At 41.1% G+C, this 16,843-nt stretch overlaps 1 protein-coding gene across 11 annotated transcripts in view; it reads left to right on the top strand.

The window, feature by feature from the left end:
• The window catches only part of magi2a (membrane associated guanylate kinase, WW and PDZ domain containing 2a), a 288,018-nt gene that overhangs the window by 219,162 nt on the left and 52,013 nt on the right, over positions 1-16,843 (top strand). For all 11 annotated transcript variants that reach the window (XM_023268605.3, XM_023268597.3, XM_035947426.2 and 8 more), the window contains 3 exons: positions 9,266-9,323; positions 10,525-10,646; positions 13,713-13,895. In XM_023268605.3, coding sequence (XP_023124373.1) covers positions 9,266-9,323; positions 10,525-10,646; positions 13,713-13,895 — 363 coding nt within the window. The remainder of the gene's footprint in view (positions 1-9,265; positions 9,324-10,524; positions 10,647-13,712; positions 13,896-16,843) is intronic.

A 16,843-nucleotide genomic window follows, 5' to 3' on the forward strand; every position in this document is an offset into this window, starting at 1 on the left:
TACCTAATACAGCATTTAATTCTATGGCCAACACTGCATTGTAAGTGCTGGTGGATATGTACACAGATGAACTGAATCAAGTTAATAAAAAACAGTGTCAGCACTGATGTTAGATCTTATTTTTCTTCATTTTCAAACCTGTAGCAGTGCAGATTGATGCTTTCTAATAACACTGCAGTCCCACAATTCACCTAGTGTGTTTTTGCTTAACAAAATCCATTGTGTGTTTTCTTGAGAGTTAACAAATACCTTTAATGCCTTCCCTTCCTCATAACACATTTGCAATGCTCAGTTTTATTGTTCCGCTGCCTTTGTTGGCACATTGGTGTATTTCCTGGCACATTATCGCCACACTTCAAGATGAAGGGAAAAGAATTAGTCAGCAGCCTCCGCACACAAGATAATCGAACCCTGCTGTTCCAGCCTCTTTTCCTTAAACTACCTTTTATTCTCCGCCGCTCTCGCTCTGTAGTGAAACAGAAGATGGTAAATTGCCCTTGTCTTCCAGGCGAGACTTTCTCTTCCAAGTCATGTTTACCCATCAACAAGCCCAGCATGGCTCAGATAAATTCGTACCTGACAGGGCCGGTGAGCATCCTTCAAAGCACACAGAATCCTTTCTATGACTATGATTGTGCTTTTGATTATTATGACAGACAGGGTGGTGATTATCACTACAAAAGGTGAAGAATGTTTCATTGTTGATTGGAGAGGCAGCAAAGTTTATGAATTATAGGTTGGAAGGGTTGAGGAAATATTGAGTCTGAGTTCATCATCACCTGCAGATGTTCTGAAAATATCATGCCTGAGTAATTTTAGCTCTCTTTATATTGTTATACAAGGTTCCTGCGAACAATACTGACAGCGATGAGTATAAAAAGGTAGAAGATTCAAAGAGAGCATCAGGAAGCACTTTAATTCTTTATGGTTGAACAAGTATGGGGTTTTTAGATGTTTCAGAATTGAGGTTTTCACCACCGACTTTTCTGCTGATCTGCACAGCAGACCTAGAACCTCGGGTAATCTTAAAACAAATGCTTCATTGTTCTGCAAACACCACTGTTTATCATTTTGAACACGGTGGGAGTTGAATTCACAGGTGGTCTGAGTGTATTAATGCTCAGTTGGGCAAGTGGGCAGCAGGTTCATTCTCTGCTGAAGGAACACATAATGCCTCAACTAATACCTTTTCTCACCTGGTGAGATTTGCTGGCTTCATATATATAGATCTTTGGATGTTTTTCCCTCTGTATAACCCAATATCACTGTATTTACATTCAGTATTTACTGAGTGGAGAGCGCTTTCCCTCACTGGATTCAAGTTTCCTACCGAGGCAGAAGGGAATCACAGGAAATGAAGCAGAGTGTAATTGAGCTTTATTGTTTGTAACTTTATCATGCTGATATCAGTCTCAGTGTTTACTCTCCTACAGCTGCATCAGAGCTGGATTACTGCTGCTGCCTTGCATTAAAAGCATTCAGCTGATAAAAGAGGCGATAGAAAATGCAATGCATTAAGCATTAAACTGATCATTCATCTAAAATGCATCTAAAAATAAGTAAATTGTGATTTTCTGGATTAGTTTTTTGTCCTTGGACAAGTTCAAATGTTGCAGAGACTAGCTAAACAGAAATTAATACTTGAACATCTCATTGTACATCAAGAAGACCAAGTTTGCTTTGTCACACAACCTCACTCAAGTCAGGCTGTCACGTGTTACCGACTGAAAAGGGCCCATTATTGACATCTTTATTAAACCTGTGCCAGTTTATTTGCTCCTGGACTGTGTTCAAGATAGACAAACCCTCCATGGCGTCACCTATGATGCTCAGTGGTGCCTGACTGCATCTAACTCTTGGCTAATCCAAAAATTAGCAAAGAGGTGGAGCGGGAGTTGAGCGAAGGCAGGCCATGGACTGTCCTATGACAGCATCAAAGCTGCCGTGCACCATATCATGAATAATCTTATGCCTTAATACAACTGAAACTATTGAATTATATAACAGTTCACTCCCTGGACAGTTGGTATTAATGGGGACATAAGCTATAGAGACTAAAGCTGCTATTTTTACCAGACTGTAAACGTCTTAATGTCTGATGTAAAGCTTAACATTTTAACATGGGCGTCTATGGGAAATGACTCACGTTTGGAGCCAGCCTCAAGTGGACATTCAAGGAAGTGCAGTTTATGGTGCTTCCATATTTTAACCCCAGAAGGTGCTACTTGGTTACACAGCACTGTAAAGACACATGACCAAATAGTTGCTCTTAATTTGGCTGTAGTTTTGAATTTTATTTCGAAGTACAGCTAAGATTCAGTTAAACTAACGAACTATTGAAATTGTTCTTTTTTCTTTGGAATTTGGTATCAAATCCAGTTATTAGATCTTTAAAGACATAGTACTGTGCAGTATTCTAAATAGAAGAATAGTCATTATTTGCTGTGGGCGCTCTTTGCTTTTAAATGGCACCAGTTCACCTTGATACACTTGTGTACACTTCTTCAGGTGTTTGGCTGGTAGGTTGTCTGAAGCCTGTTGGAGAACGTGGATTTAGGTCGCTTCATTGAAGGTGAGATCAGGGATCTGTCAGAACCATACTGTCTGTTACAGTTCCTTTTCATGTCCATAAACATAGTATTTAAAGAGTTGTTCTGGAGAAAAACAAGCTTTTTACCTTGTTAATATGTCTGTGTGGTGTATTTATTTGTTAAAAGATACATAATGAAGAAATTAGTCAACACCATGGCTAAACTGCAATGTGTTGCATTGTATAGGGTTTCATACACAGCGATCAGAATGGTAGGTGAGCTGGTGTGCTTGAGATACAGTAAGTGTGGAGGGTTGAGTGGAGAAATGGGCAGAGACTTTATCAATCTGCCCATTCTAAAGGAAAAATAGTGTAAACTTACACTGAAGCTATTTTAAATCACAAAGGGTGTATTTTAAAAAAATATCAAGCCTCTAAATATACAACTTTGATACATTGAGATAAGTTTTTCCTCGTTTCATTAATGACCAGTCAGGGACTTTGTTATTTGTGGTCACTGTTATATTGCACAATAAATTTAGGCTCCGTCAGAAGCCTCCCTGATGCTATTGTAAGAAGGATAACACCCAAAGCACTTAAATCTGTAAAACTTCTGCACAGAACAATGTATCTGCGAACGCAATGACATTTCGGAACAGAAAGATAATTGAAGGCAGTATTGTAACTCAGTGACAGCTTCTTTTGTCCACGGTGGCATTTCAGAAACTTTAGGTTTAAAGTTTAGATAATTGAGGTTGGACTGCACTTATAAAGAATTGTATCTGCAGTGGGCCAGTGTGAACCCGTCATAACAACAGCCAACTAAACTCCATTTATTTCTTCAGAGGCAGTATACAGTACATTGTATATTTCATTGAACTGTGCAGCCAATTGAATGCTCTCAAATCCTTGTTTTTCAAAATCTTATCTTCATTCAGTCGCTTTTTTGTGCCCATGTTGACCAGTAGAAAGTTTAATAAATCAGTGGAGAGAAGTTTTTCTCATTGCTTGTATGTGGGGTGCATTCAATGGTGACATGATAAATGAAGCCCTGCGTGGTGCACTATCCAGCAGGAAGGGACTTTAATTTTTGGTGACTACAAAGAGCTTGAGGCACTGAAAATGATTCAGTTCAGCCTGTTTGCTTTTCAAAAGGTGGTAGAAGTGAAAGAATAGGGGGGAAAAAAGAAACAGGGCACAGTTAAGTCCCTGCAGTGTCTGAGGACGGTGTGGTTCGCCACCCTGGTCCGAAGACCGAATTAGAAAAAGCAGAATAAAAAATGCAAAAGCGTGTGTGCATGAAACTCCACTTCAAAAAAAAAAAAAAAAAAGGCCTTTTCAGAAATGCTGCATTTGAGAATGTGGGATGAGAGGCCACTTTAGGGAGGACAAGATGGAAACACGGGGAAATAAGGTGCTGGAGAGAGATATTATGGAGTGCTACTGGTGGGAGAAAATGTGGGGAAGATGCCAGGATGCCTCCTGCTGGTGGTAAGAGGCCCTCCACCTGTGACTGCAGGGTGGATGCTGTGGCATGGCTAGAAGGCGTAAACATTTTCCCGCTCGCTTCAGGGCCCCATCATAGGAGCTCCTACCTGAAAAATCCACACCGGCTTCACATTTCCTTCAGTGGCGCGTGCAGCATGGCAGTGATAAGCAGCGTCGGCTTTATACGGCACACATACACACTCTTTCTCGCCTCGTCCCTGGGAGTTAGTACTCCATTGCAGGCTGCTGACAGAGAGGTTACGGACTGCTCTCAGTGGACCCAGACAAAAGAGAGCGAGCAAAGAGACAATCCTCAGCATTTATCAACACACTGCTCAGTGAAAGAAACGCCATTGTAGTGTGTGTATTAATGTGTAGGTGAGGCACTGCAGCCATTACACCAGTGGAACAGCTTGAAGGAAGATGTAGCGTTTACAAAGATGATAGTAAATGTATAAGAGTAACAAAGCAGAAAAATGATTAACACACATTCTACTGACACGTCCTTGAACCAATGGTCAAATCAGACTAGGAAAGGCTGCATCAGAAAAGCACATTATTATCATTATTATTATTGCCCATGAAGTACATTTTGTAATAATGAAACAATAGTGCCCTGTCAGAAATGGTTCCGGAGAAGTAAGACATCGTTTTGCCCTTCATTTTTATCAGTTATTATATTTTATCGGCCGACTGAAAATGGTTTGTCTTTTTAGGAAATACACAAAGATCGATAATGCTGTCATGTCATTCTCTTACAGCAAGCAACCTCATTAAAGTGAGAGCATGTAACTTCTGAAAGAACATTCATTTTCTCAGAAATAAGCAGCTGACCCGGTGCAACCTGATAACTGAGCAGTTGGGCTGCAAATCATGTGGGCATCAGAGTTCACTTCCCAGCTGACTTGACCATTTGTTGCATGTCGTGCTCCTACTATCTTCTACTGTCTTTTACTCTCCGTAGTTAATATTAAAAAAATCTTACAAATGCAAAATAAACATTTGAATTCAAAGCCAACTACTTTCACGCTACGTTTTCATTATTCTTCAGTTGTCATTTATTTGTAGTATTGCTGACTAATACATCGGATTTTCATTGTGATATGAAGGATAGCCTAAAACGCAGTGAATAAGAAAAATGATTCTTTTCGCACACACAATGCATTCAGACTCAGAATGTGGATATTTGACTGATCCAGTGGATACACTGGCTGTGCATTGACACCATCTGGCCGATCAGGTGAAGCCCCAGCTAACAAGGCTAGCATTCAGCTACCCTCACATTAATTAGTGTCAATTTGGTGGAGGCTGCAAGAAAGGAGCGAGGAAAATATAAAGAAAATGTTTTTGTTAAATTTAAGAGAAAACATTTTAGAGAGAGCAGGGGGAATTGAATTCAATATCTTATAGTTTCAATGTCTTATTTAAATCACTTTTATCTTCAACAGGTTGGGCTTTCACAGTACAATTTGTTTAATTAAAGCATGTTTGAAATCATTTCTTTCATTTTTTCATTCAGGAGGAATTGGTTATTCAATGTTTGATGTGAGCATTAGCAGCATACCTATTTAGCTGAAAGACGGAGTGTAGGAGCTGTATACTTAATACACTTTTATATTTCTATATCGCAGGCCATATTGTCATTGCATTATTGAGCATTAGTATCACATGTTGTAGATTTTCCTCAGATCGTACAGTTACTGTTCAGAGGTAATTAGCTTAGCTTAGCATTAAATCTCCCATTAATTTACACCTATAAAGGAGCTAATGACATGCTTTTTTGCTTTGAATAGTGCTATGTTTCATAGCCAGTCTTAAGCTAATCACCTCTTAGCTTTAGCTCCATACACAATGGGATATCAGTCTTGTGTTACTTAAAAAGCTCATTTCCCCAAAATCTTGAACTGCTTCTTTAACTGAAATTTGGAACATAGTAGTTTTGCTATTTAAAAAAATGGACCGACAAGGCAAGAAGCATAAGCAATCATGGTTTCATGGAGGTTTGAAAGATTTATTGTCAACATTCGATTCTTCCCAATTGTCCTTATTGCACTCTGTCTGATCATCTGACCACTTGCATCTTTTATTCACTAGACTTTTAGCTTTTGATTTGACGAGCGCCCCGTTAACTGACAGAAATTACAGTCGAAAGGATGAAAATGAGACCCGAGTTGTTTTAAAGTGCAATTACCCTTAAAGAGGGTGTTTTATAGAGTCCATCTGCCTCCTTCTTGGTACTGAAAGCAGAGGAATTTCAGGCTTCCTGCAGCTCTTTTTTTGGACGTTTTAATAGAAAAGCATTTCATTAGAAGACTGCTGAGATACATGACAGCCCTTTGATCTCCTGTATTTGTGTACGTGTGTGTGTGTGTGCATATGCAAAGTGATAGAGAAGGGGTTGGTGCGCGTGAAAAGTAAGTACCTTAATCTGTATGTATGTGCATGTGTGTGTAGCACCCTGTAAAGGTGAGAACATGAAACACTCTCTTTCATATTTAATGAGTGGAGATGGGCTAAGGAATGTTGCAGTGTTCACAGGAGGTATTCCCATGGGCTGTCAAGCTGCTCGCAGCACTCTGTTATATCACTCACAACCGTGTGTGTGTGTGTGTGTGTGTGTGTGTGTGTGTGTGTGTGTGTCTGTGTCTGTGTGTGTGTGTCTGTGTCTGTGTCTGTGTCTGTGTCTGTGTCTGTGCGCAGGGCAAATATGCATTTTAGTGAGTGTGCAGGCAAAAACTAGTGCATCCTACTGAAACTTTAATCATTTGTTTTGAGGGGATGGGGGCAGGGGTTCAGAGCAGCATATGGCACGTGCACAAACAGTACACCAGCATTGTTGCCATCTTCCCCCTCTCACATGGGAGGACCAGGAGGGTTGGGATGTTGCACTACTGAGTCTGTAAACTAGGACAGGGAGTATTATTAAATAGATGACCACATACACAGGGCATTGTAACCCGTGTCTCTCTCACCAGCTGCAGCTGTGATCTTCAACCAGCCCCAGGGTCTTCAGGAGCCCCAGGTGCTCCAGCGTTCCCTCTGGTTGCTTCTGTTTCTGATTGGGAAGCGTTTTCTCCACTGTTATCGCTGCTCTCATCCTGATTCACTTTGCATTGTCACCAATCAAAGCTGGTCCGACTCTTGGCTGAGCAGCACTTGAACGCACCGTCCCCGAGCTCCGTGCTAGATTCAGCTTTGATGCTATTTCAGCTGCAGCCTCTCACAGTATGCATATCCAACTTAGTTTTGAATGATTACACTATTATGCTAAAACACTACATGTGGGAATTTGCCTTAAGTGCTAATTGCTCATATCCTGGAAAGCAAAGGGAAAATTCCTTCTAGATATGTTTCTTTCTTCTTCTCTTTTTTTTAAAAGCTGTGTCCTGAGCTGCAGGCAGAGGAAAGAGGAGAGGGCAACTTTGACAATCCAGTCCAGGATGACTGATGACTGTCAGGGTTTGAAGAAGGATGAGCTGTGATCGCTGACAACAAAAGTAGCACATACTGCAGTACCATCCACATACAGAAAGAAGCTGAGGTAGCAGAAGTATCTGCGACTTTGCAGTCAGACAGAGCTGTTGAAAAGTCCCAGGCTACTTTGTGGGATAAGTTAAAGCTCTTTACTGTATCTGAGCAGGTACTTGTAGGTTAGTGAGTTAATTCATCACTTTGGTCCAAAGTAAAATTTCCCAAAATCTCTTTGATGGGTTCCTAAGGAATTTCATACATGCATTCATTCAGCTTTCCTCACATTTCGTATAGCAACACCATGAGGTTGCTTGAGAGTGATATTCCTCAACAACTATTAGATGGATTTCTATGGAATCGTTGAGCATTTGCAAAGTTTCCATTTAACTAAATGCAGCCACACCGATTACTTCTTTGACATGGAGTCGGTTAGTTTGAAGCTGACTGTAAGCAAACATTCAGTTAATGCTAAACGAGTTAGACCTTGAAGTTTTCATTATATTGGGCCAGTTCAGAGTTGTGAAAATGGATTGATCCTTGAAGGCTTTTGGTGTCATGCTCTTCTCACAAGTCATACACCAGCGGTTGTATGACCTGAGAGAATTTGGTCAGATGAGAGCAAACCAACCAATCAGTTGAGGAGTTGACCTGAAAACTGCAACCCTAGTACTGAGCCGCTCCAGTTTGTGAAGGAATTTAGTTTCATAGAATGAAATCATTCCATACCATGAAGTACTCCTGCAGTAAATCCATCCAAGATTGTTGTGTGGAGGATTTACGAAACATGACCGAGAACAAAATGTGACATTTGCAGGATTTTTCAAAACTAGTCTTTCTGCTTTTGTAGCAGTTTGACACATTGAAAGCTGGCATTTGCTTGACAAATAAGGATAAATTATATTTAGTTGCAACTGTCTTCCCTGAAAAGCATCCCAATCCATCCCAGTTCAGTGTCATGACAGAACTCAAGTCATTATATTAGTGATTATATGCAAATATTTGACTCATTTTGTTCAGGGATAGGAGTGAAAAGTGCTCTTTGTACACACAGACTCTCTATGTCATTGTGCACACTTAATAATTTTGGACTTTATTTGAAGCTCTGTCAGTTGTACTTTGATATGTCATTCAGATTCCTGTCTCAAGTGTTGTGTTGTTTCATGTGTCTGTCACTGCCAGTAACTGACTGTCATGAGCTATTTATTGTTGGAAACTTGCAGACAAACTGTAAAACACCAGTAGAAACATGCACGAGTTGAGGCTGTGAAGTTAATCTATGCAAAGTTCCCACATCAAAACCCAATATTTACAGCTTGGAGAGGATGCAGGGCATGAATATTTTATTGATTTAAATTCTGCCACTAGATCTATCAATATTTGGGGTTATTTTGCAGCGCTTTCTTGGAGAAGGCTTGCATTTGATGCGCAGCTTTAAAGAGCCAATAGCCTCTTTAAATCAATCAGTGTCGCAAGTTACAGAGAAGACCCAGTTGTTTTATTTATCTCGTGTCGTGTTGCCATTAATTTTTTACAAAAGATGAGATTTCAAAAACACTCCCGAGTCTGAACACACAGCCTGCTGAGAAGCAACAACAATCCTTCCAGTCAACATGTTATAGTGCAAATCTAATTCTTGGTAATTACCGACAGTAAAATGATCCTGTAAACTAATCCTGCCACGAAGATGTTTTCATGCCAGATCAATATACTGCTGCAAGTTCATTGAATAAACAAGCTCTTCATTATTGTTCTCTCGCTGCTGTTGTTTTCTTGCAGAGCTTCCGTACGGCTGGGAGAAAATCGATGACCCCATTTACGGCAGCTACTATGTCGAGTAAGTTGGGTACATCTTTAATATGTAATGGCTTGCTTTTGATTTTCAGCGTAGCCTGCTGGTGCTGTATTAATCATCTTTATTAGGAGCAGACTTGCGATGTAGCCTGGAAGGAGTGACTCCTAATGTCTGCCTGCCATGTGCTTATCCATATTTTCCCAAAGTGTCGTCTATATCCGCTCAGGAGAAAGCATGTCAGTTCATCTCTATCCATGCATGTGTGAGTGCTGCAGTGGTCTGTCCTCTCTATTGAACTGCATGTCCCCTCCCTGTTCAGAGGTGTCTTTTTTAAAATTTTTTTTTGGCTGGATGCTCTCCACTCTGGGACAAAGGGACATGGCTCTATTTTTAGACAGGCAGGGTGTCATTTGGCTCGACATGGCTTAAGAAAACCTGCAGAATGACACTCGACGACACGCCGCCTCATATACCGCACTTCCCTCTCAACATGCTCTCATTGTGGGTCTTTGTCGTCATGTAAATATCATTAAAAAATAAAAAAAAAAGTTGCCAGACCTTGAAATTATGTAACTATGTAAAAATATAGTCAAGCTGTTTAGTAATTAGCACTGATACTGGGGTGTTCATTAAAAGATAAGGAGAGGAGAGAAAAGATGGTGTGTGTGTGTGTGTGTGTGTGTGTGTGTGTGTGTGTGTGTGTGTGTGTGTGTGTGTGTGTGTGTGTGTGTGTGTGTGTGTGTGTGTGTGTGTGTGTGTGTGTGTGTGTCAGTGCACAATGGAGTTTCAAAGAGTGAGAGAAATATCTAATGATGACTAATTATTTCACACTGGCAAATTACAGTATTTGTAGTCATTGACTATCTCCCCCCTTTACAAACTAAATTAAGAACAACGTGGGACGTTACAGAAAATCGCTGCTCTGTGTGCAGGTTTCCTCTTCCCAGCCTCTGATTCACATAATTCTGGCTATAAGACAGTCTGAATTGCAAAAGAAAAGCCCAGAATCAATCGTTTGTTCTTTTTTACTCAGCAAAGCCATTCTGCGGCTGTTACACAATCTGGGGACTGGCCGTTTAATTAATCATCACAGGAATAGCTGCTGTAGTGCCAGGTCTATGAGATGTGATCTTTGCCGAGAGGGGGGCTAAGCTAAGTGTAGCAGGGTGGTGTGAAAGCTGAAATCTCTTCTCTCTCTGTGTGTGTGTGTGTGTGTGTGTGTGTGTGTTTTTGACCATCGTAGTCATATAAATAGAAGGACCCAGTTTGAGAATCCAGTCCTGGAGGCTAAGAGGAGACTCCAGCAGCAGCAGCAGATGCAAAGCCAGGGTCTGTCCTCACTGCCCCTCCCCACCATCTACAGAGGTAAGAACACCTGGATGAGCTCTTGCCTTCTACATGGGAACTTAGTTGCCTGTGTGTTTTAGAGAGCATTCTTGCAGTACATGTTGTTATACCCTCTAGTTCCTTTTCAAAAGTAATGTTTTCACATCTTTTTTTATGTGCTTCTGAAAGTCTCTTAAACCGTTAATTACGGATACAGGTGCAGAATAAGTGCTGTTTGAAAATGAAACATTTGTAATGAGTAATTTGAATCTTAATTGATACTAAAAGTAAAGTCAAACGGCAGAAAAATACTTCAGCTAAATCAGTATTTGCCTTTAAAAGAGCGCCAGTTCACCAAGGTACAGTTGCACGCGGTCCTTGGCTGGTAGTTTTAGTTTCAACCATCTTTGAGGACACAGTTGTAGGATTTAGGTTATCTCAGTAGCTTCTGTCTCTTCATGGAATCCCAGACTGATTCCACGATGTTGAGATCAGAGCTCTGTGGAAGCCAGGCCATCTGTTGCAGGACTTCTTGTGTTTTTTTTTTCTCCTCACTGAAGATAGTTGGGGTTTTTTCACTCTGACTCTATTGTGAAGAGTGAATTTGATGTCTCTCTGACTTGTAAAGCAAACCCAACTTTTGTATGTTAAGTATGTTCTTTAACAGTTCTGATGTGGGCTGACAGTGGTCCAGAAATCAAGGATTTTAGTGCAGCAGACAGCACCTATCAGTAATACGTGTAGAAACTGACAATGTCTAACAGCAAACTTTGAAATAAAGTACTAATATGTGTGTCACAAAGCTTTCTTTGGAGTCAAAGATCAACACCTTAAATATTATTTAGAGTATCACTACAACCAGTAACACTAATGAGCAGTACTAAATTATATAAATTTTGGATGAACAATTAATTGAAATGTATAATTAAAATAGCCTTATGGCCATATGCAGTATCCAGATTGTAAGAGCTGCAGTGTTTTTGCTAAAATGTGTCACAACATACAATCTCCATACATAAGGGAACTTAAAAATCACAACCACAGTAAAAATCACATCATCATTTTCATCTTTTTTTCAGTGGAAAAGAAATTTTAAAAATCATAGTAATATTGCTGCAATACATATATATGCAAGTAAATAGAAATAAGTATTTTAAAAAGTGTAATAGTGTAATGAGGTGTAACGTCTGCTTTAAAGTGTCTGATTCAAGTTAAATGCTCGATATGAAATGGTTATAGCATATTAAGATGATTATTGTCAGTGGAGCAAAGATTTTTTTGTTGTTTTTTTTATAGAATCTGGTTCATGCAAACCTGTTATTTTGAGCAAATTTTTAATAAGACATATAGAAAATTTTAATTCTGATGAAATATCCCAATTTTTTAAGGTTAGATTTGCAATATTTTTCCCGACAGAATAGCATGTGACATCTGAGTATTTCAAGGAAAGTTGAAAATCCAGCAATTCTTTCTTCTTCTTTTTTTTTTTTTGAGTTTCTGTACAATAAGCTCTGATAAATGGTCTGTTTCTTGTACAGAACAGAATTATTGTTATGCTCATGCAAGATGCATCAGTCACTTCACACGCAGGCCTCATTAAAACAGTGAGTGGAAAGCTGGCATTTTGGTGATGATAATACTTATTGGTCATATAAATAGTCGCCAACATGTGGCTTTAAATGTGATTCACTGTTTTGTTTAATGACTGGTTTGCTGATTCCAGTTCTCACTCTCTACCAGTTTGTAGCAGAAGGATGTGCTGCTAGAAAAAAAAACTGTCTGGACTGGTGAAGTGGAGGTTTGTTTCCGTAGTAACGTAGTAGTCCACTGCTCTGCGTCGAGAGACTGTCTCCGTGGTTACGCTGTGTGTACATTCCATTGAGGCTCTCTCTCCTCCTCTCTCCCCACCTCCACCTCCTCCTTTTCCTTTCGAACTTTTGGTGCCAGTGGATGCCAGCCCCTCTGCCACCCTCCCCAGATCCCCCCTCGCTCAGGTCGGCCTGATGCCCGAGCGCTGCCACAGCCTCGGCGACCTCTCCCGCTTGCCAACTCTTGGTCGCAGGGCCGCTGCGTGTGCTACATCCTCCTCCGCCAATGCCTCCCCGCTCCGGCGTGTTCTGACTCGGCGGATGAATATGTGCCCCCATCAGCAGCAGCAGCAGCAGCAGCAGCCACTTCACGCCTCCACCTGTACTGTGGTGCTTGAGCAGCCTGTCTGTAGCCCCTTCTCCCTGTGGCACTTTGTCAGTAAGTAGGCCAAGAAAGACGCAAAGGAGACCGACTGTCCTTCTCATGGCTGCCTGCGCTGGTTTGACTTACTGTAAGCATGCTAACTCGCAAGCAAGCTTCTCCCTCGAGGCAGCTGAAGGATTTGTGCGGCAGCCGTGCACTCTGACCTGCCGTATCACCAGGCATAAGCAGGCAGGGAGGGTTATCACTCAGTATAAGTCTGGACCGGTGACGGCAAACAAAGGATGTAAACTAACACGCTAGCCATGTCTCCCTTCCAAGGTGAAAAGATGGGAGACTTGGCTAAGTGTGACTAAGCTTGTTGGCTGAGATTCTCTCATTCCTCCTCGCGGAGCTCCTCCTGCAGACATTTCCCAGCTCTCTCTCCTTCAGAAACCTCCCACCTCTTCCCTAACCCTCCCGACCACCTTCTGTGGGAGCTGATACCTGATTGACAGCATGACATTTGCTGAATTTTGCTGCTTCCTTGGTGGGACTGAAGAACAGCACCACTGATGCTGTCTGCACCCCCTCTGCCCACCATATCCCAGCATGGGAGGAGAGGAACAGATAGTTTCCAGTGTTTGGGGGTGCTAAGAGGGATTTCGCCTTTGTGCCTTGCCAAATCTATTGAACCACACCTGCATCTTTCAGCACCACAGCCCCACCTGTGTCCAAGTTTGCTGTTTTGCTACTGAAATTCATGCCCTGCCAGTTTTTTCCTGTGGCTACACCCATATCTTAACGGTTAAGCTTTACCCATGCCCCCACCCTGTGAGCACTGCCCCACACCAGCTTTGAGGTCCTTTCAGCGATTGCTATGAAGCACTTTTGAGGATTGCGTTTGGTTAACCTGTTTGTTTGTGTCCTTTGTAGAAAAGCCGCTGTTCACGCGGGACCCCACTCAGCTGAAAGGCAGTTTCTTGTCCACGTCGCTCCAAAAGAGCAGCATGGGCTTTGGCTTCACTATTATCGGAGGCGACGAGCCCGATGAATTCCTCCAGGTCAAGAGCGTTATCCCCGACGGGCCCGCTGCAGCTGACGGAAAAATGGCCACAGGTAAGCCCGAGGCATGTCTGACACACCACCTGAGACTCGGTCAAACTGAGCCACTCTTACAAAACAAAATAAAAAAAAACATTTCTCTACCTTCGTCTCACCGGGAGGTCTCCTGAGATAGCCGGCAGTGTGAAACACCAAACACATTCACACACAGCCGACCAACAATAAACTTCACTCAAGAGAGAAAAATCTTCGCATATTAATACATTCCTCATGACTGGCATGCATTTGAATTGTATCACACTTTTCGATAATACAGATACTTGCAGAGCTGCACTGGAAAAAATGCCCCTCTCAAAACAAGAAAAAAAACTATTTCAAGGAACTTTCACCTTGAAATTAGTGAAAAAATCGGCCAACAGAACAAGTGAAAAATGTCTTGGTAAGATTTCTTGAAATAAGATATGATATTTACAATATTGAGATCTTAGAATTAGCTGGAAAAACTTATTTTAAGCTATATGTTACCAGGATTGTCAAGCTTAGGTGTCTTAAAATAAGCCAGATATGCTAAAAAAATAGTAGTTTTTGGCTCAAAAATATCAATATCATAAATATGCTTTCATGTAACCTCCTAATTTGAGATGTATTAAACTTGTTTTGAGTTTTCTTGTAAAATACAACTCAAAACAAGAAATTTTCAAGATTGCTTGACTTAACAAGCTATTTAAGATGCATTGTCTTAAAACAAGTCCCTCCATCTGCTGAAATGTCACTTGTTAAGTGAATTTATCTCAGATCAAGTGGGATGAGACATTTTGACTAAAAATAAGACAAATAGACTTGGTAAGATTTTGAGTTTTTGCAGTGTGGTGTTTCTTCTTGCATCCATATATTGTCATAGAGCCAAAGAAAAATTATGTATATTGTCAAGCCCCACATTTTTCCACATTCGTCCTTTTTTTTTTTTTTTTTTTTTTCAGTGGACACCTCTAAGTACCTGAGTTCACACCTGGCATTGGAATGCATCTCGAGTGACCACTTGTTATCAAGTCTCACTTCCCATGTCCCAAATGTTCACACAGTACAGTATTGAGCTCACATAGATACATAAAGCCTCCGTATCACATCTACAAATGCACTTTACCCACATTTTTCACAGTTAAATTGAGGCAAAAATGCCAAATAATATAAATCTTTAGACAGTGTGTTTTTGTTGATGTTTGCAGGTGCAACTTGCATTGTGTTAGCTCTGTATTCATGCACATGTCTGTGCACCAACTGCAGAGTTTTGTTCCTTCCATTAATCATGAAGGGGACTTTACAAGCCTCATAACTCCTGGCTGTGGCCACATGGGGGTAGAACTGCAGCACACACACACTAATACACTCACACACACTCACACACTCACACACACTGAGACAAACCATCTGCACTAAAGGTCAAGGGAATAGAAGCAGCAGGCTTGTTGGCGTTCTCACGATGCAATGATATGTCTATCTGTATACGCTGGAGCAAATACACAGCTTATAGTGGTCATTTATCACACGTAAAGTAAGCTGGTCAGGGAGTTTCCTGTGTAGTAGTTGTAGTCCTCTCCAAAACACTCATACTTACTAGTGCTTTAACAGATTTCTTTCAGAACACTGGGTCATAAATGCCCCCCTTTTTTTTTAATAAATGTGTGGGTGCATCAGCCCAAAATAGATCCCTTGGTGACTAATAAAGCTTGTCCTGACAATTCAGCGTATAAAGCATTTTGGGTTTCTGTCTTCTCATCCCAACCTCCTCCTTTGTTTTAGAATTCCCCTTTTTTTATGCATTCATTCCCCAGAAATAACAGCAAAATCTCTCCCACTCCTCCACTGTCCCACCACTCCTCCCTTCAGCTCATCTCCATTCCTATCTCACCATCCACGCTCCTTCCCCCCACTTTGCCTCCCCAGACTTTGTGTCCTACTTCTGCAGCAGCAGAGCTGCTGACAGTAACTCAGAGCTCACACGGAACAAACCCAGGCCTGCAGAGGTGTGAAATTCACAATTTCAGATAGATGATTTTTTTCCCGCTTTCTCCTCATGACCCCTCCTGGCTGTCTCTACTGCTTCATTACACAACCAGGGAAAACGTATAGATAAAAGTGTTATTTATTTTATTCATTTATTTTTTTCACATCTAATTTATAATTGCAAGGCAGAATGCAGTGCAGTTGTGTGCAGTCAAGACAACAGTTCTTTTTTTGTGTGGAATGCATTTTTGCTCTCAAGAAAATGATATTTTTGTGTTTGTGTAAAATACAGAGTTATTTTAGCTTGAAGCTGACAGGCTTAGTTTTGTGCCAGAGGCATTTAAAATGTAAAACTAAGTAGGTCTGTTGGTACAGTATGCTTAAAACTGGGCTGTCTAACTGCTGCAACACTCATTCAGCACCAGAGGGTACATTCTGCTGAACTCCATCCACATAATATAGTATGTGTTCTATTCGGATAAAACTGACATTTTTACTGATTCAGAGCCATAAATTATTTTACTGTACGTTCTTTATCAAAAGCACACGCAAAAAAATGTCAAAGATGTGTAAGTTCTTCCAAAAGATTTAATGCACCAGCATTTGAAGGGTTTCATTTGAAGTAGTCCATCTATTAGCTGTATCCATTTCATCCTGTAGGGAGCCTGAATCCCAGCTTACATTGGGTGAGAGGCAGGGTCCACAGTGGACAGGTCACCAGTCCATCACGGTGGTAACACAAAGAGACAGACAGCCATGCAAACCTACAGCTGATTTAGAACCGCCACTTAACCTACAATACATGTCTCTGGCGCCATTGCACCCACGTTAAGCTCACAGGGAGAACACACAAACTCCACACAGAAAGGCATTTGAAACCAAAGCCTTATTGCAATGAGGCAACAGTGCCAACCACTGCACTACTGTGCCATGCAAAAATAACAACTGATTTCAGACAAAAGACAAATGAAAACTGTTTGAAACGACAGCCCTCACTG

This window comes from Amphiprion ocellaris, chromosome 21, assembly GCF_022539595.1.
Source record: "Amphiprion ocellaris isolate individual 3 ecotype Okinawa chromosome 21, ASM2253959v1, whole genome shotgun sequence".
NCBI classification, from domain to species: Eukaryota; Metazoa; Chordata; class Actinopteri; family Pomacentridae; genus Amphiprion; species Amphiprion ocellaris.